The sequence below is a fragment of the Helianthus annuus genome, chromosome 9 (assembly GCF_002127325.2).
Source record: "Helianthus annuus cultivar XRQ/B chromosome 9, HanXRQr2.0-SUNRISE, whole genome shotgun sequence".
NCBI lineage: Eukaryota > Viridiplantae > Streptophyta > Magnoliopsida > Asterales > Asteraceae > Helianthus > Helianthus annuus.
Genome location: NC_035441.2, coordinates 178218461 through 178237839, shown reverse-complemented (window position 1 = coordinate 178237839; position 19379 = coordinate 178218461). Strand labels below are relative to the sequence as shown.

The following is a 19379-nucleotide window of genomic DNA, read 5'->3' as shown; positions in this document are numbered from 1 at the left end:
ATCCAAATTCTTTTCTTATGGAATCTCCAAATTCCATCCGTTCCTTGTTCTAGTTCCTTAATCATTCCTTGAAATACTTTATCAGAGTAAAACACCAAATTTGGCAGCGGTGTTTATTAATTTGGCAGCGGAAATTACATCAGGACCGTAGTTAGGAAATACTTTATCAGAGTAAAACACCAAATTTTTATAATAATAAATACATGGGAAAAACCCAATTTTCCATTACAACATGTTTCTAGGGATAAACCCTAGTTTATTGAAATAAAACTTCTTCATTATTTAGGTAACTTTTATAGTCACTTTTCCAAGCCTTCAGTGCTCTCCAGCTGGCTTCTATTTGGCTTTCACATTTTGTTACCTGAAACACGTTTTAAAAAGTTTTATCAGCAAGAAATACTGGCAAGTGAATCCCAGTTTAATCAAAACAAGTTTTATCATTTTACAGCATTGAGGGCAACTCACAATTACATTTGTTTACATCTACTTTAATTACCACCCACAGTACTATCAATCCTGACTTGTGGTCATGCTACTACTCACAGTGTAGTAATTGTAGAATCACAAATACTCAATCACTGTTAAATATAATTTAAAACAATTGAGGTTTAGCCGAGAGGTTGTAGAAGAGAAGAAGTTGATTGGACGAGATGTCATTGTCAAAGAATATCCATTTCATCCTCTCTGGCGTGGCAGTTGATGGAGAGGGTGAAACCCGAGCCTTAGAGTGTTTAAATATTGTGTTTTATGTGCGTTTTATGTGTTTACTTGTTTAGAATGAGATAACTACGAGAAATTGGTGATTTGCAGGTAAAACACGTAATTCGGTGCAATTACGATGGTTAAAGATGAAGTGGAAGCACTGGATTGGATATTGCAGCTCGAGAATGGAATTTTGAGCTTGTTCGGTTGATATAAAGGTTTACGAGTGAAAGGAGCAAGAAAGAACGAAGTTCAGGGGTTAATTGGTACTTAATTGGAAGTTATTTCAGGCCTAATTGTGCAAGAAACAAGAAGATATAAAGTTGAGGGGCCTTTGAGTCATTTGTTGAAAGTTCATGAGTGAAGGAAAAAGGGATTGGAATCCGGACCATAGCTTATGGTTGCCCGATCGTGGCTTACGGTTGGGGCTGTTTGGCCAAAAGTCACAAGAAATTGCAAGCCGTAACTTATGGTTCACCAACCGTAGGTTACGGTTGGGTTTAATGGAAGAACAGAACTTCGCAACCGTAGCTTACGGTTCACCAAGCGTAGCTTATAGTTGGTGTTACGGAAAAACGCGAAATTCAAGGTTTTTAAAGGATATTAGGGTTTTGTAAAGGAGGCATTCATAATCTCACATCTAACTTCGACCTAAGGCATCCAAGAGCAAGGGGATTCGAGTTTTTTCGCATCCAATCCATCATTCCTTCTACCGAATCATCAACCATGATCATGATCTCATCCGTTTATCAAACTTTTGGCGATTTCACTTGTGAGATGAGCGGCTAAACTTCTTTGGTTTCCTCCGGATGGAGGGTTTCTGTAAGTTAACAGATTTTATGTGTTTGGTGACAATCGTTTGACTCATTGATCTATGCATTCGATGCTTTTCACTTATGATTTAGTTAACTAATTGTAATCGATTGCATTTGCTTAACCTTATTCTTTGATTATTCAATTCCCGAGAGTTCTAGTAATTGGGATATATTTGTTATAGGTTTAGGGTTGGTAATTGTGATTGGTAATCATTAGATAACCTCCCGTTATGTATTGACCAGAGTACTTAGTCTTTGGTTATCACAATTAGTTGATTAGGTTAGTCCACTTATGTCTATGTAAGTGTTTGATTAAACACATAATTGAAGTTAACTGCAAAAACCTAAATTCCGAAGGACCATTCCTTCTATTATTGAATACAATCTTATTTCTTTTTCGTATTAACAATCAATATCAAAATCAAATCGATAGTTTATTGTTTTCGTAGTTATTAATCAATACTTGGCATCATACACTTTCCACAATCCTCCCTTGGTTCGATACCCTGCTTATTCTATACTACTAGTTTAAATAGGTTTTTGCATGTCCTTAACGACAGACATCAACAGTTAGTGTCCGCCTAGGTGGAAGTATGACCGCACGTTGTGATTGGTCACACGTCGCTTTCCGGATGTATTTTTTGTCTCATCTGTCATCTGCTTTTAGTGGGGGTTGACGAAAGGTGAAATGACGCATCATGATTAGTCACACGTCGATATCGTATGTACCCTTTGTCCCCTACACGATAGAATTATCGTGGGGATCTTCTAATATAGTGGATGACGAGCGTTAATTGGCTGAAGGTCCCTTTCAACTTTATTAAATTTCAATCTAACTTTATTAAATTTCAATCTAACTTTATTAATTAATTACCTAACATAATTAGTAAGCAAACTATGAATTTACATTCTTGCCCATATTTGATTTTTTTACATATGTTAATTATTTATAATCATGGACGATTACAGACTAATGACATGTAGACGGGTAACAAGCTGCGCCACTATCTCCTTCTGAATAGCAAACCCTACCCTGCTAAACACAAATTATGCCCCTTAACATACGCGGTGTTACTACTTACTACTTGCTGAACCCGCTTGAGGAACCGCACCGCGTTAGGGGCGAGAGCGCCAAAGGTATCGAAAGCGAACGGGACGAACACGTGCTGATTCTCGATGTAAGATTTTTCGTGCTTAGCTACTTTGTCCGCCTCCGCCATGGTTATTTCCTGGACCGCCACAAACCCGTGGTCCCTTAACCCAACGAGGGGGGACACACCTGTCAAATCGACACACGCGTGTTTCCCTCATTCTCATCCAAAAACAAGAGTGTCAGCAGGTCGTAGGGTAGATCTTCCTTTTTTGCCGAGATCTCTGCCCGCTTAAGGACATCATGAAGCACATCTCGAACTAAATCATGTCGATATTTAAATCCCGGTAATTCTTTGCAATGATTGCATACTCCCCAAAAGAATCCAAGCAAGCCTTCCGACATACGAGACACGGGTCATCAACCGGGAAAAGGGGTACCATCAACCGGTACTTGATGAATATTAATTTTCTTTTTCTTGGAACAAGAATATTAATTAATTAGTTTGGAAATATGACAATAATATTTAAAGGTGGCTAATGATCTATAACTCAATTAGCATCGGAGGAGAAATGGAGATTTGGGTTTGAGATCATAGTTCTCAAGTTTAAATCCGATGGCAACTGGGTTTTATCACACTGGGCCTTCAGACTGCATGTTGTCTACGGTCACGGGTGTATGAAATCGCATTTTGCCATTGAATTATCTCGGGTAGCCAAACTTTATTTTCATAGGCGGTTCAAAAAAAATATTAAAAAGTTTGTTATATAATACATCAATGAATAAGATCTTGACATAATCACAAATTAGTGGTGTCTCTTTGATTAATCTCCATGATCACATAGGGTTTAGCTCCTCTTAAATTTTGCAAGACAAGATTGATATATTTCCTTTACAGCGCTTGTAGTTTTCATAGAATTGTTGTTCTTGTTTCCAGTAGCAGCGTATGTGGACCGGCTAAAATGTTCAATGGACCTATCACCTAGGGGTGTTCATCGGGTTTTTTCTTCGGGTTTCGGGTTTTTCGGGTCGGGTTGTTCGGGTTTTTCTCTGGAAAAAATTGACCCGATAACCAACCCATTTTAAAGTTCGAGTTAGTCGGGTTTGTGTTATTCGGGTTCGGGTTAGTTCGGGTCGGGTTATTCGGCTTTCGGATTTAGTTGTAAAATGAAAATAAATGTTTTTTTTTAACAAAATATCATCAAAATTCATATTGTTACTTTAAAAATATCATTAAAGTTTCAAGATTAGTTGACAATATGCTATTTTAATATTTAAAAGTCCCAAAACTTAGTGTTCCGTCTATTAAACACTCCAAATCTAAACATTTTTATAAGAAAAAAACAATAAATGTTCGGGTTTTTTCGGGTTTCGTGTTTCGGGTTTTTCGGGTCGGGTTGTTCGGGTTTTTGGCCTGGAAAAAGTGACCCGATAACCGAACCATTTAAAGTTCGGGTTGGTTGGGTTCGGGTTTCTCGGGTTCGGGTTTTTCGGGTATTCGCTAATTCGGGTTCGGGTGTCTTTGAATTCGGGTCGGGTTTCGGGTTTTGGATAAAAATGAACAGCCCTACTATCACCTACGTGTTAAGGATCTAGTTGGTCTTCAATTTTTTTTTTTATAAAAAAACAATATGTTAAAAATGTTTATATCGGTCTTTTTCTCTACAGGGATTGATTTATTGGGGAACACTAAAAAAGTAAGGAATCAGGAAACACTCTTAAAAATTCAACTTAACATGTTAAAAGTCAACATTTTCTAATTTTTTTCGGCGTTTTTCTATATAAATACATGTAGAAACATTTTTTAATAAAACAATTAAAAAACTAAAAAATATAAAAAAATGTTTAAAAAACAATTAAAAATATATCTTGTAAAATTAACTTAACATGTTAAAAATCATTTTTTTTAATTTTTTTTCAGCGGTTTTGCTTATGAAAATGGGTAGAAACTATTCCAATAAAAAAATCATTTTTGTAAAAAAAAATTAAGCCTTTTTTAACTGTTTTTTTATATTTTTAGTTTTTGATTTTTTTATTAAAATTGCTTCTACAAGTATTTATAAGGAAAAGCGCCAAAAAAATTAAAAAAAATTGATGTTTAACATGTTAAGTTAAATCTTTAAAAGTGTTCCTCGGTTCCCCACTTTTTAGTGTTCCCCAATGAAACTCACACTTATATATATATATATATATATATATATATATATATATATATATATATATATATATATATATATATAGAGAGAGAGAGAGAGAGAGAGAGAGAGAAAAAAAGTTTATTGTACAAAATGGCTTAACGTACGCTACGTACGCGATGTGAAATCGCATGTTATAAAATAGCATGTATGAAATCGCATGTGATAATTTTGATAAAATCGCATGTTGGTTTTTTGTAACAATTTCGCATATGATAGTTTTGATGAAATCGCATGTTAAAAAACCAACATGCGAAATTGTAACAAAAAAGCCAACAAGCGATTTCAATGTGGGATGAAGATCTGACGGCTGAGATGATCACGTACGTAATGTAGGATAGGGGCTTTTGTACGTTAACCTAACTTTCTCTCTCTCTCTCTCTCTCTCTCTCTCTCTCTATATATATATATATATATATATATATATATATAGTCGAAAGTTCAAATGAGAAGAATTTTTTTGTAAGAAGTAAAAAGAAGAACTTTCAACAAATAAGAATGTTTCATTTTACTTTATTTAATCTTTGCATTTAATTTTAATTTTAATGTAAGAGTATATTTGTAAACATATATAAATCATTAATTTCTAGTCTTCCTCTTTAATAGCTAACTACAATAAATTTGTAACTTATTTTCACAATAAATATTTTTTCAAAACAAAAAAAAAATAGAATGTAGGACAAATTACTTGGTGTATGGATAAATTACGAGTTGTGTAGGATAAATTTAAATATGTGTAGGATAATTTTCGAAATGTGTAGGATAACTTTTTATGTGTGTATAAAAAAATAAGTGTAGAAAATAATAGTCTTTATGAGTAATTAATTACTTAAAGATAGTAATAAATAAGATAAAAGAAAAATTACTTAATATTTCTATTATTGTACTTTTTTTCTTTTTTCTTAAAAAAGAATTGTGCATTAACTCTTTGTTTTGAAGTTTTTGTTTAAGTAGTTGAGGTTACACGAGGATTATAATATGATAAGAATTTAAAAGTTCATTAAAATGCACGGATAGTCCCTGTCGTTTGGTGAAATTTCACCTTTAGTCCCCAACTTTTCAAAATTACACTCTTAGTCCCTGTTGTTTGACAAGTTGTTACTCGTATAGTCCCCAAATCGGATGGATGTTAGTTTTTCTGGTTAAGTTGGTGTGAAATGACAAGGACTATCCGAGGAACAACTTGTCAAACCACGGGGACTATCCGAGTAACAACTTGTCAAACCATATGGACTATCCGAGTAACCTTCATCCGCTTTTGGGACTATCGGAGTAACAATTTGTCAAACCACAGGGACTAAGAGTGTAATTTTGAAAAGTTGGGGATTAAAGGTGAAATTTCACCAAACCACAGGGACTAACCATGCATTTTACTCTTTTCTTTTTGAAAATTGGAAAGAAATAATCCCACCTTTTTAACTTTGGCCGATGATAATTCTAAGTCAGTTATTAGCCGACAATAATCCGAACTGGTCAATTTTTTTTTTTTTTTTTTTTTTTTGTAAAATAGCCCGCCGTTAAAATAGCTTAACAGAGTTAAGTTTTTTCCGAATTACAAACCGATATTATAGGGCTTTTGATCAGAATGAGGATACGAGTCGATTGATGTAAAACTTAGCTCGAAATTGTGCTCGAAATGGCTTGATTTTTGTTAATTGGAATTTATACACCCGAGTTGAAGCACCGTTTTCGTGGGTTGAGGGAAGTATCTTGAGGTAAGTTTTATATCAACCGACTCGTATCCTCGTTCTGATCAAAAACCCTAAAACATCGGTTTGTAATTCGGAAAAAAAACTTAATTCCGTTAAGCTATTTTAACGGCGGACTATTTTACAAAAAAAATTGACCACTTTGGATTATTATCGGCTAATAACTGTAACTTGAGATTATTATCTGCCAAATTGAGAAAGTTGGGATTATTTATTTCCAATTTGCCTTTTTTTTAAAATCATTTTATACTTATCTTTAGGGTTGTAAACGAACCGAACGTTCAGCGAACAGTTCGTGAACCGTTTGGCGGGAAGTTAGTTTATGTTCGTTCGATAAGCTTAACGAACGAACACGAACAAAAAATTTTGTTTGATAAGCTTAATGAACGAACACGAACAAAGGTCTCGTTCGTTCGACTGCGTTCGTGAACGTTCGGTAATATGTTCGTTTATGTTCATTCGTGTCCGTTCGTTTACATCCGTTCGTGTTCGGTTTTTTATGTTTATTTTCTTAAAGTTTTTAATGTTTTATTAATTTTTTACTTTTCCCATATGTATTATTTCCCTCTCTCTGGCCCTCTCCTACTTTTAATATCACGCTCCTTCATTCAGTTTATCTCCAATCGATCGATTGAACCCAATATTATCCATCCCTTCAATCTTTAAATGGTTATATTTAACTACTTTCATTGTGTACAATGTTTAAGATTAACGGTGCCTTTTTAATTTTCAAAGTTAAAGTTCATTTGTGTTCGTTTGCGTTCGTCGTTAGTGTTCACGAACTGTTCGCGAACAACCAAAATTCCTTAACGAATGAACACGAACACAAACTTCTGTTCGTCATGTGTTCGCGAACAGTTCATGAACATCCAAATTTCCTTAATGAACGAACACGAACATAGCCTTGTTCATGTCCGTTCGGTTCGTTTACAGCCCTACTTATCATGATTTGAACCTCCTTATCCTTATTGATCACGACTCTTTATCTTTCTATATCTGCAAAAGATATAGCATTCACGTCAACATGTGTGAAGGGAAACCTAAAACTGATGGATGGTGACATAGCGAAATTCATTGAATTGAAGAAACTATTTTTTTTTATTCTAACAATAAAGTACATAAAAACATTTCACAACTTACGACTATATCGACCCTGACAAAGTAGATATAGAAATTACAATTTATAATTATAAACATGTGAAAAGCAACTTTCTCACATTTTGTTTACCGGGATTAGACAATTGTCATTTGGCTTCATGCAAAGAAAGACCCCTATAAATATACACCCCATTTAGCTTGGTTTCAAAATCACACACCGAAGTTCATATTTCAAATATTCTCCATAGATTGTGGTATTCAATTTCCCTGCTTATTATTAATTTCCACATATATATGAAACACAACATAAAGTAAATGTTATAGTCATGTTTCTATTTATACACGAGTAAAGCCTTTTTATCTGTAGTGGTATGAAGTGGGAAAATTTCCTTAGTTTGACCTCTTAAATTATTGACATGGTAGTAGTTATCGTAGAATGTATAAAGCGAAATTATCGTTCATGCTCGATATTGGATACTACACAATCATTCAATATCAATATGCAATTATACATGTTCATTTGTTTTTTTTTTTTTTTTGGATATAACAAAGTTTTTGTACATGTAAACCATTTTATGATATTACTTTCTAAGCATATTTTCATACACCTAATTAAAGTTGTAGGAACATCAAGAACACATCGATCAACATGTCAAAGTACTTGAATGAAGAATCAATCACACCTGAAAAAACGCCAAGGTGGTTCCATAAAGAGCTAGCTTCAGTATTTATGTTTGTTTTATCGTTCTATTAATCTCTCTAGATATATAAAAAAGAGTAAATTACAAGTTTTGTCCTTTATGTTTTTTCCAAATTTCAGACGCTCTCCTTTACCTTTAAAATTGATGAATTTTATACTTAATGTTTGAAAATGTTGCATGTTATGTCCTTTATGACAAACCCAATTATAATTTTCAGTTAAGTTATGTTATGTGCAGTGCACATGAGGATAGAACGGTCATTTCACCTCCCCACTTGTCTTTCCCCCTTTTAATACCCTAATTTACTTCATCTTCAACCTTCATACTCATCTAAACCATCATTCCCTTCATCTTCAGTTTGGATCAAGAACAAGAATCATAATCTTCCATTTGGCATTTTCAGTTTCAGATCTCGATTTAGGGTTTAAATAGTCCAGTTGGTTGAATGAAATAAGCAAGATAATTTGTAGTAGCAAATAAAGATTTCTTATTTCTTTTCTTTTCTAATTCGTAAATCACAGCTAGCAACCGAACACTGTGAAACGCTTTTTTTTTGTATAAAAGGGTAAAATAAAGCAATTTATATCATAGTTGCAGTGTTTGTTATGGATCTAAACAAGGTTCAAACGTCTTTGCTATATGTGTCCAAGAAGAAGTGCAAAGCAAATAATAAAGTATATGAATCGGTTCCAAATGTTTCTGATTTGGTATACAGTTTTGAAAATTTCTCACTTTATTTTTCTTCAAAACCATATTTTCAAGTTCTAAACTTCAAAAATAAAAGTTTTAAAACAACAAATATCCACTGATTAAGCGTAAATTAATAAAATCGTTTCTTACGACTTGAAGTATAAACATGAATAAACGGAGAGAAAGCCGATATACCCTAAATCGAGATCTGAAAACGCCAAATGGAAGATTAGGATTCTTGTTCTTGAGTGATTGATCCAAACTGAAGATAAAGGGGATGATGGTTAAGGTTGAAGATGAAGTACAGTAGGGTATTAAAAGGGGGGAAAGACAAGTGGGAAGGTGAAATGACTGTTCTACCCTCATGTGCACTGCACATGAGATAACTTAACTGAAAATTATAACTGGGTTTGTCATAAAGGACATAACATGCAACATTTTCAAACATTAAGTACAAAAGTCATCAATTTTAAAGGTAAAGGACAACATCTGAAATTTGGAACAAACATAAAGGACAAAACTTGTAGAAAAGAAGAGGAAGTAGAGGACACCGTTCAGACCAATCTTGACACTGAACTATTGTCGGCATTTGACCCAATAAAAAGGATGAATCATGGGTTTAAGCACTTCAAGATTCACGAATTCAAGTAAACCGATCGAACCTTAATTATGTCTTCTTCTTAATTCTGTTTTAATTGTGGTGGTTGTAAGATCATCGGGTCAACAGCCCATATTAATTTACTTATATAGGTTACTCTTATTAATTATATTATGTATTCGCAGCAAGCATCCTGATTATTACCGTAAACTAGCAGAGAAACAAGAACCAAAGGTAATTATAGTATTATATACATCAATCATGCAAATTAAATAACCCTTTCATTTATTATTTTGAGATGTCATGTTTATAAATATTCGAAATGATGTAGTTTCTAATATTTGCTTGTTCGGACTCACGAGTTTCCCCTACTAACATCCTGAACCTACGACCCGGGGAAGCTTTCATGGCTCGTAATATTGCCAACTTGGTTCCTGAGTTTAATAAGGTCTCAAAAACACTCCTTCCTTAAAATCATTGTTCCAAGTACTTATTTCTTGTAATTTATTTTCTTTTATAAATTATGTTTGATTGATGTAGCTTAAGCACGCCGGAGTTGGCGCAATCATTGAATATGCAATCTTAGCTCTCAAGGTTGAGGTTATCGTGGTGATTGGGCACAGTCGATGTGGTGGAATCACTCGACTAATATCACTTCCCGACGATGAAACATCTTAGTAAGTATACATGTTTTATCTTTATGACGTTATTCTTTTTCACAATTAAATGAGTTAACCAAATAACTACTTATGTAGTTAAGTGAATATCACAATTAAATGAATTTACCAAATAACTACTTAAGTGAATATTACATAAAAAGAGTTTGATCATTAGTGATGCATATAACAATAACTATTGTATTTATGCATGATCTGAATTAGTGACTTCATAGACGATTGGGTTAGCATCGGTGAGCCTGCGAAAGCAAAGGTGATTGCTGAGCATCCCGGAGCATCAGGCGAAGAGCTTCAAACACTGGTTGAAAAGGTGAGATCTCCTTAAAACTAGTTTAACAAAAGATGATGTATTTCAACTATGTGATGTGTATATATCTATGCATGCAGGAGTCGGTGAGGAACTCGCTACGAAATTTGCTATCATACCCTTACGTTGAATCTGGCATAGCAAATAATACACTTAAACTATTGGGCAGATACTATGATTTTGTTCGTGGAGAATTTCAAAAACTTGACGATGATGATGATATCAAACCAACAACCAACATACAAGAGAGTGATTAAGTTCATGGGATTAACAGTATTATCTTTCGGTTCTTCATGTTCCGTTTGATATAAGCTACCTTGTTTGTAAGCCAATAATAAGCACAATACATGTGCAGTTGAATAAACTCGTCTTCTGTTACAATGAATTATGGCGTGTGTTTTTTGTTCAAGGTGACGTGGTCTATGTAATTCTCTTGTATCATTGTTATATATTCAAAAAGATTATCATCGTTAAATATTCAATAAGCTATCTTGTTTGTAAGCCAGTTAAATATTCAAAAAAGATTATCATTGTTAAATATTCAATAAACTATCTTGTTTGTAAGCCAGTTAAATATTCAAAAAGATTATCATTGTTAAATATTCAAAAAGCTATCTTGTTTGTAAGCCAACTAGGTTATCACCGCAAATTTTGCGGGTCTGAAAATTTAATCTATGTTATCACAAAGTGTATAAATAATATATATACAAACTAAGTGACATATTACATAAATTATTTATTGACAAAGTGAAAATATTGTTAAAATGCATAGAAGTATAAAACATTTTAGATTTTTCTACTTTTATTAAGGATTAAGGTGTCTTCACAAACAATAGTTACTCTTTCTCTAACGCATCTAGAATTTTTTACCATCACCATAGATCGGCAAATTAAAAGACAAACATTAAATAACATCACAAGGTAACTAAGCTCCAATGAAGAATATGTTCCCAAAAAGTTAAAAAAAAAAATTACTTCTGAATGTTAACCTATACATTCGACCACAACTTAAAAATTGGGAAATTACAACAGGGGATTTGAGTTTTCCAAATAAACAAATTATATATTAATTTGGTATTCACACATCGATGCGGGATCAAGTGTGGAGGAGCGGGTCATCTTGTATTTGGAGGCCCAAGATCGTGTGACAAAAGGTGCTTCACTAAAATAGCTCTAACTTGGGCTACGGGGGTCCGTTTTGGGCGTCCGACCAGGCGAAACGATTATGAGCACGAGCTCCATCTTTCTACAAATGCCTACGGCGGTTTGGGTCACCGTTCGGGCAAAAAACGCTTATTTCTATGAGTTATTTATCTTTTTATGTTTTTTCGGGGTTTTATCCATCTTTCTACAAATGCCTACGGCGGTTTGGGTCACCGTTCGAATTTCTGTCTTTATTTATATGTTGCTCTTGTAATTTGGATGGTCAGAAATAAATTTCGAATTTACTCATTTTTCACTTCAAATTCTCTACCCTTTGGGTTGAATTTTGGGGGTTTGGAAAAGATCATCACTGGTATTTGCAGAATTAACGTGATTTATTCTTCGTTATCATAACACACGCCACATCACACACCCATTTCACAATCTATACTAATTTTAGAAGGATGATCACATTCAACTTTCATATACAAAATTATAACTACAAAAACGTTTAGGAAAATGTCCAATATGCCATGATCCATAATCTTTATATTAATAAGAATAAATGTGTCAACTATCATTCCTACAAAACATGTTTGGTCACATAATAGGGCTATATGTTACTATCTACTTAATAGGCTATACACTTATGACTAGTTCAACAAAGACAACATGAGTAACTATGAAACATCTTTTCTAACATAAACCTAAACCTAGATATAACAAGACTCATGAACATACGACACATATAAACCCGTGTAAACATTATATTAGGTCAACTCAATCTAACTCAAACATCATTCACTACTAGAAAATCAAGTCTTTTCTCACGGCGTATTTTGTGGCAAATTTGTGGGAAACAAGTAGTAGCAACAAATTTCCCACGAATTCTTTTGGTGTGAAAAAACTTCGTCGGAAATGGCATGAGCGACAATTTTCCCACAAAATTTCTGGCAATGTTCCCACAAACCGAACTTGTCGGAAGATTTGCGTCAACATTCCCACAAAGTTTGTTATAAACTTTTTCTTTCTATTTAACAACAAATTTGTCACAAAACATATATTTTTAATATATTTTAAATATTTTAATTTGGCGACAAAATTCCTACGGTTTTGAGATAAATGTTGTGACAAAGTTCCCACGCTTCTAACAATCATTATTTAAAGTTTGTGACAAAATTCTCACGGTTTTTAAATTTACTCGGTGACAAAATTCCCACGGTTTTAAAAAATAAAATAAATTCCTTTAAACTTACTAACAAAATTCCCATTATTTTATAAATCAAATTAATATTATTAAAACAAAAAAATTGAAAACCAAATTCTTTTAAATAAATTGCAGAAAATCCTAAAGATTCCTACAAAAAAAAAAAAACATGTAGTCTTAGAATAAAAAACAAAATGCACGTTTTTGTAACAAAACTAACATGATCTTTAACATACATAAAAAAAATTACTTTTTTCCAAATTTATTAAACTTTGCTTCCATGTATTTCTGCCATCGAGCATGTTCGGTCCGCTCTCGTTCACGTTCAACACGTTCTTGTTCCCGCTCTCGTTCACGTTCAACCCTTTCTTGTTCCCGCTCTTGTTCAAATTGTTCAAAACGGGCTTCAATGTTTTGTCGAGCCTCTCGTTCCTTTTCTAGTTCAGCTTGAACTTTTTGGAGCTACAATTTGTTAAAACGAATATAATTAGCAGATATTAACAAGTAACGGGTCAATCCAAAAAAATAACCCAAACAAACATACATGTATATATTAGATAGCACTAGGGGCGGAACTACAAGGGGGTCCGGCCGCCGGCCGGCTATGCAAGCTTTAATATGTCATCCAGTGGGTTTTCGTATTATGAACCCCCTAATTTTTAGTTGAGCAATAAATGAAGTGAAAAAGAAGAAAGATGAAGGGCGTAGGGCAAAAAAATGGTCATTTGAGTAATTCTGATATACCCCATAGTTACAGAGAAGGATAAAGTGGATAAAGAAGACGATGTGCATCCAATAAAAAAAGCCTGGGCACTATTAGCTGTCAAATACTTTTTTTTGGACAGCTGCAGACCAGTTGGTCCACCGGCTGGCGCGTTGCCAGCCTCCCTGGGTTCGAACCTCGCACGGCCCGCAGTTAAGCGCCTTCCGTACCAGTCGAAACGCCAGCCCCCCTTAATTCTCCAGCTCCCTCCCGTGCGGGAACCTCACTGACCCCAGGATCGAACCTGAGACCAAGTGAGTAAACCATCACACCTCCGACCAGCTGGGCTGGCCATCATTGGCAGCTGTCAAATACTTATACCGTGTTCTCTTTCTTTTCAAAAGTGTAATATTAAACAACAATGATAATAATATTTTAAAGTGTGGGTCTGTCTTTTATGAGAATGTTAACAATTTAGAAATTTAATAATTTTCAGTTAGTTTAGACACTGTCAAGATTTATTAATTTGTTCTGGTAACAATTTTTAAATTTAATAATTTTCATTTAGTTTAGAGAATGTCAAGATTTATTAATTTATCAAGTTTCAATTTTTAAATTTTTTTATATCGGTAAAATTATTATTATTATTATTATTATTATTATTATTATTATTATTATTATTATTATTATTATTATTATTATTATTATACACTAGCAGATGAGTGTGTGTCTACGTATATATTGACCCTCCGGTTAAAATTTTCTGGTTCCGCCACTGGATAGCACACACTAGTCTGATACATTCATACATATATATACACACAATAATAACAGTAACATTACCTCATGCGATTGTCGGGTATCTGACACACTAGCTGTGGAAGATGTTGTTCCAGTCAACACAAAATGTGGATCAGAAGATCCTACCGCAAACAACTGACGACCCTGACACTCGGGATGCAGACTCTCCCACACTTCCATATCATCGCAATCCGTGTTCCCATACTTATTTTCAAGTTTTTTCATATAAGAGACCTACAGTTTATCAAAACAAATGGCTTGATATTGTACTAAAAGATGATACAATAATTATAAATAAATGATAAAAGATAACTTACATATGAACGTTTTGAACGATCGGTAACAAACTGTAACTTATCATAGTCATTTGCATTGATCTCCCCATCATTTAATCTCTTTTTACACTCTTTGGTGGCGTGGGTATGAAGTAATACTTCCGCGAATCCAACCTTTTTACCCTTTATTTTTTCCTACATAAAAAGATGCAATGTAATTTATAAGTTCTAATTGTTCATATAGGTTTCTAAAAGTAATAATATGATTAGCTTACCAAGTTGCGACAGTGTTCGTCAAACCCTTTGGACCCGCCTGTATGACGACATAAGTCATTCTTCCGGTTTTCTCTCCCTGCTTTGGACTTCTTTTCCCAATCTTTAGTGTTCCAAGACTATAGTGGTAATATATATATATATATATATATATATATAATTATATTAATTATATATATATATATGTAATTAATACATAAAAATAATTAAGACAAAAAATGTAAATTATTAAAACCCTTACCATACAACGTTTCTCGTCTTGTAGTAACGGTTTTTGCATTTACTACATGGGCATCTAATTAGTAACTTCTGGACCCCGCCTATAGTTTCCTCTTCAATGTTCGTTGCATGTTCATATGCAAAATCCAGAAAATAATCAACAGGTTGTTGAAATTGCATATTTAAAGTACCATCTTTATTGAATCTCATCCCGTACATCCATTCTCTATCCGACGACATTTTTATAGATCTATAACTCAAACCCAACAAGTATTAGAGCTTAACACACAAAGAACACATAGACATGCACATATAAATGGGTTCGAGTCAGTTTCAGGTTGAACCCGCGAACCAGTTTAGGTTAACGGGTCGGGTTGGCGGGTTAACCCGTTTAACACATTTATATTATATTATATTTTTTTACAGTTTATTTTATGTTAGAAATTAAACGGGGTGTGTATTTTATGCCATAATTATAACTTAGAAAGAGAAATTAACATAAAATTTTATAATTTAAATATAATTGTGTTATATACATTTGTGTTTTTTAAGTAAATTTTAATTTTAGTATATTAATTTCAAAAAAAATTAAAAAATTCGGGTTGAACGGGTCGTGTTTGGGTCAACCCACAAAACTTCTGGCTGTGTTCGGGTTCATATGTATGATATGATTTTCGGGTTCGGGTTGGGTTTAAGTTCGTGTGAAATTTTCGGGTCCGGGTCGGGTTGGGCCCGCCACCCCATGAACATGACCCGTTTAGCACCCCTAGATTGAACCAAGGGTTTAGACGTTTAGTAGGGACTTTGTCGGATCAGAAGAATGGTGGAAAGGAAACACAAGGGCAGTGGGTTCAGTCATGAATCCATGTAACTCAGCAAGTTAAAGCAAGTTGGTAAGAAAGTAGCACTGGATCCCAAAGTAAGACAGCCTCAAAGAAGACACCAAGGAGAAATAGACGAGGCACAGCAAAAGCCCACAGGAGAAGATGGGAATTGTGTGTCATCCCACAACAGAGGATAAGTATGGCGAAAGAACTACCCTCAATGCTGGTTCTGGTGGTAGAGGAGATAAGGAACCTGAAGTAAAATGTCATTGTCTCATTTGTTGTGGGCAATGGAAGACGAAAAGATGATCGCCGCAAGCTGTGACAGGAACCAAGAGTCATCAGGTACCTTTGTTTCATACGGCTGCTCAAGGTTCAAGGACCCTATCACATAATTTTGAGTACCTCTTCAGCAAATACGGCGTTTACAGGACGTTCTATTGATTATTCGGATCCTCATATATCAAGGCAAGATATATTGCTTGAGTGGTAAAGTCAGTCGTTTTCTTGTGAAATTTTTGAAGGGTACTTCACTTGGACATGGTGGTTATCGAGAAGGTTTCTAATTAGATGTGTGCAGAGACCATTGGAGGAGATATATAACATAAGGGTGGAAAAGAAGGTTTCTAAACAACGGTTGGCTGAGCTTGGGGTGTCAAAGTGGTCAACTTTGAAGACGGGAAAGTGCAATGTTCCATGAGATTGACATGTTGACCAAGATGTTTTCTGTAGCAGTCCTGCTATCATTAATTTTTTTACAAGAAGCCACAGGTTCGATCCTTGTACAATACGTTTTTTTATGTTTACTTCCTAAACAAACAGATTCAATGATTTCAAACTTTCCTTACTTCTTAAACAAAAAATAACAACAAAAATTAGCATCTTCGATCCTTGTGCAGTATGTTTCTTGTGTGTTTACTTCCTAAACAATCATATGCCACGATTTCCTACTTTCCTAATTACTCCCTAAACAAAAAAAAAATAACAATAAAATTAGCATCTGTTTGTTTTTATTTTTTAGTTTTATAAATTGAATTTTGTTAGTTGTCTAGTTGTTTAAGGATTTATTACTATGAATATAAAGTTTGAAATTAAAATAACATGTAAATCTTTATATCATTGTATGCAATGATTCTATGAATTTGAATTCAGAACTTGTGTCCAGATCAGAAAGAAGGAAGGCAACAGATCAGCAAAAAAAAGCAGTTTTACAGCAAGAGAATGCTTCAACAGAGCTACGATTTGATCAAGCAAGAGCAAGAGATTTGATTAACCATAACAGGTTGATCAAGCAAGAACAAACATCAAGAGCTAGAAAGTCTGATACAATTCCACTGGGTTAAATTAGCTCAGTTAAACTATTGGAGCAGACTCTTCACCCAGTCAAATAGTGTTACAGATTAGCGGGAAATTGGAGGAGTGGGGAGAGCAGTTCACAATAGGCTTGTCAATGGATTAGATATTGATCCATATCCAATCCAATCCGACCCATTTGAATCACTTATTGGATCATAAAAAATACTAATCCATTAATTAAGTAGGAGACTAGAAAGTTGAATAAGGCTAGTTGCAAGTGAGATGATTGGAACATTTGATTTGTTACCAATGGCGATTACGAAATCGGCTTGTGAGGATGTCGTGGATCCTAGAATCGCTGCCGCGCTTGAACGTTTTTCAAGAGGTCTATAGCTACCGAAGCTGCTCGAACATTGTCTTGTTTTGAATCACGAAAGTTGAATGATCTAGTGGTTGAAGATGAAAATACATTTGGGAAAATGATTCCAGAGGGAAAAGGGCAAAAGGGGTGTTTACCGAAAGAAAGTCGGTAGTAACTGGTGGTCATGAAGAACATCACAAGGTTAAAGATTAGAGTGTAGTTGAAAAGGTCGTTGATGTGAGTTTGAAAGCTTCAGTTGGGGATGAAAAGGAATCCACCATCAAATTGGTTCAGACTGATGTGAGTTTCAAGGTTTCAGTTGGGATGAAACCGAAACTGAATCTATAAATGAGAAGTATAATATACGCCCCGGAATTGATGTTATCCACTCTGAAGTAGAAGATGAAACTGTTAATGTTGGATCAGAGAAAAGTAGATACATGGGGGTGGAAATGGAGGCACTGAGGTTTGTGGATGAGGCAGGAGAAACGGCTAAATGGAACGAGGTGTACAGTGGGTTCGCACCATCTGTTGCTATGGAGTACGTTGGGCTCTTGTTTGATGTCAGCGACGGGCCACATAGGTACAAGCGGGTCGTAAACTGTGGTTCTACTCATCATGCTAATCCTATTCTTAGTATGCCGCCGGTTTTACTACCTTTGTGTTCGCACAGAAAGTTTGATCGCAACGTAAATTCCAACTGAGATGATGGGTCAGATGCCTCTCTTTTATGTTGTTTGTTAATTCATGATTTCATATGTCCTGAAAAGAGAATGTAAATCATTTTATATTTTTTAAGAACTATTATTATTATTGTATTAATGGGTGATGGTTTGCAGAACCCTAAACAACACCAAGAGCAGCAATACAACAATTGTAGTCATGGTAGACAAGGAACCAGAGGATGAAATGATAAATGGTATACAAATACAAGAATTCATAAAAATAAAGACCAGTGTTACAATGAAATTAGCAGATATAAAACTTATAGAGGAATGGCATTTGATTTACAAAGATGGGTTCAGTACCTGAGCGTCGCTGGAACCCACCAACTCAGAAGCTGACTATGGCCGAAAACCACCAGTAGCAGTCGCACAGTCCTCAGCCCTAATCGCACAATCCTAAGCCCTAGTGAAGTCGAATTTTAGAGAGGGTTAATCATTATCTTGGTAAAGGGAATAAATGAGCAACCTACCGGTTTGGGTGAACTTCGAATTGTAGCTCCAAATTGTCTCTGAAACAAAGAGGGAAACTGCCTAAAACCACCACTCCGTCCACCAGTATAGAAGCAGCGAAAAGATGGGATGAAAAGTGGACAATATTGCGCCAAAATACAATCAGCGGGAAAAAAATATATTTAGGAGCTTTATAATTTTGGGTTTTTCAATCTTGAAAAGAGTCATTTGAAAAGTCTATGGAGTGGTGCATCGAAAAGAAGCAAACTGCAAAAGTAATAAATTATATGAAGCCTTTTATTTTATTTTTAAATATTTAAATATAGATATTAAGTATTTATTTTTTATAGAACGACTCCTTAAATATAGATATTAAGTAGTGTAATTATAATACCATAACAATTTAGACCTAGCAAATGGGTCGGGTTGGGTCGGGTCGGGTCATGGGTCAAAACGGGTTCGGGTCAATTAAAAAAGGGGTTGTTTTGGTTCGGGTCAAAACGGGTTCGGGTCAGAACGA

At 34.5% G+C, this 19379-nt stretch overlaps 2 protein-coding genes across 3 annotated transcripts; one reads left to right on the top strand and one right to left on the bottom strand.

The window, feature by feature from the left end:
* The first annotated feature begins 7827 nt into the window (after positions 1 to 7827).
* Positions 7828 to 11067, top strand: LOC110879813 (carbonic anhydrase 2). Its single transcript, XM_035977922.1, has 8 exons — positions 7828 to 7863; positions 8234 to 8308; positions 9528 to 9647; positions 9784 to 9832; positions 9930 to 10046; positions 10139 to 10275; positions 10480 to 10585; positions 10663 to 11067. Exons 2-8 carry the CDS (start codon positions 8259 to 8261, stop codon positions 10837 to 10839), a joined length of 756 nt encoding a protein of 251 aa, XP_035833815.1. The 5' UTR covers positions 7828 to 7863; positions 8234 to 8258; the 3' UTR covers positions 10840 to 11067.
* A 1970-nt stretch (positions 11068 to 13037) lies between these two features.
* Positions 13038 to 19055, bottom strand: LOC110879814 (kinesin-related protein 12-like). 2 transcript variants are annotated; one of them, XM_022128343.2, is made up of 7 exons: positions 18880 to 19055; positions 18713 to 18812; positions 15226 to 15453; positions 14987 to 15103; positions 14754 to 14906; positions 14479 to 14670; positions 13038 to 13394 (listed from the first exon to the last, which is right to left on the bottom strand). In XM_022128343.2, the coding sequence occupies exons 3-7, from the start codon at positions 15262 to 15264 to the stop codon at positions 13179 to 13181; spliced, it is 717 nt and encodes a 238-aa protein (XP_021984035.1). In that variant the 5' UTR covers positions 15265 to 15453; positions 18713 to 18812; positions 18880 to 19055; the 3' UTR covers positions 13038 to 13178. The 2 variants fall into 2 exon arrangements, with proteins under 2 accessions (XP_021984035.1, XP_021984036.1); XM_022128344.2 differs by having other exon boundaries at positions 15226 to 15316.
* Between the last annotated feature and the right edge of the window lie 324 nt (positions 19056 to 19379).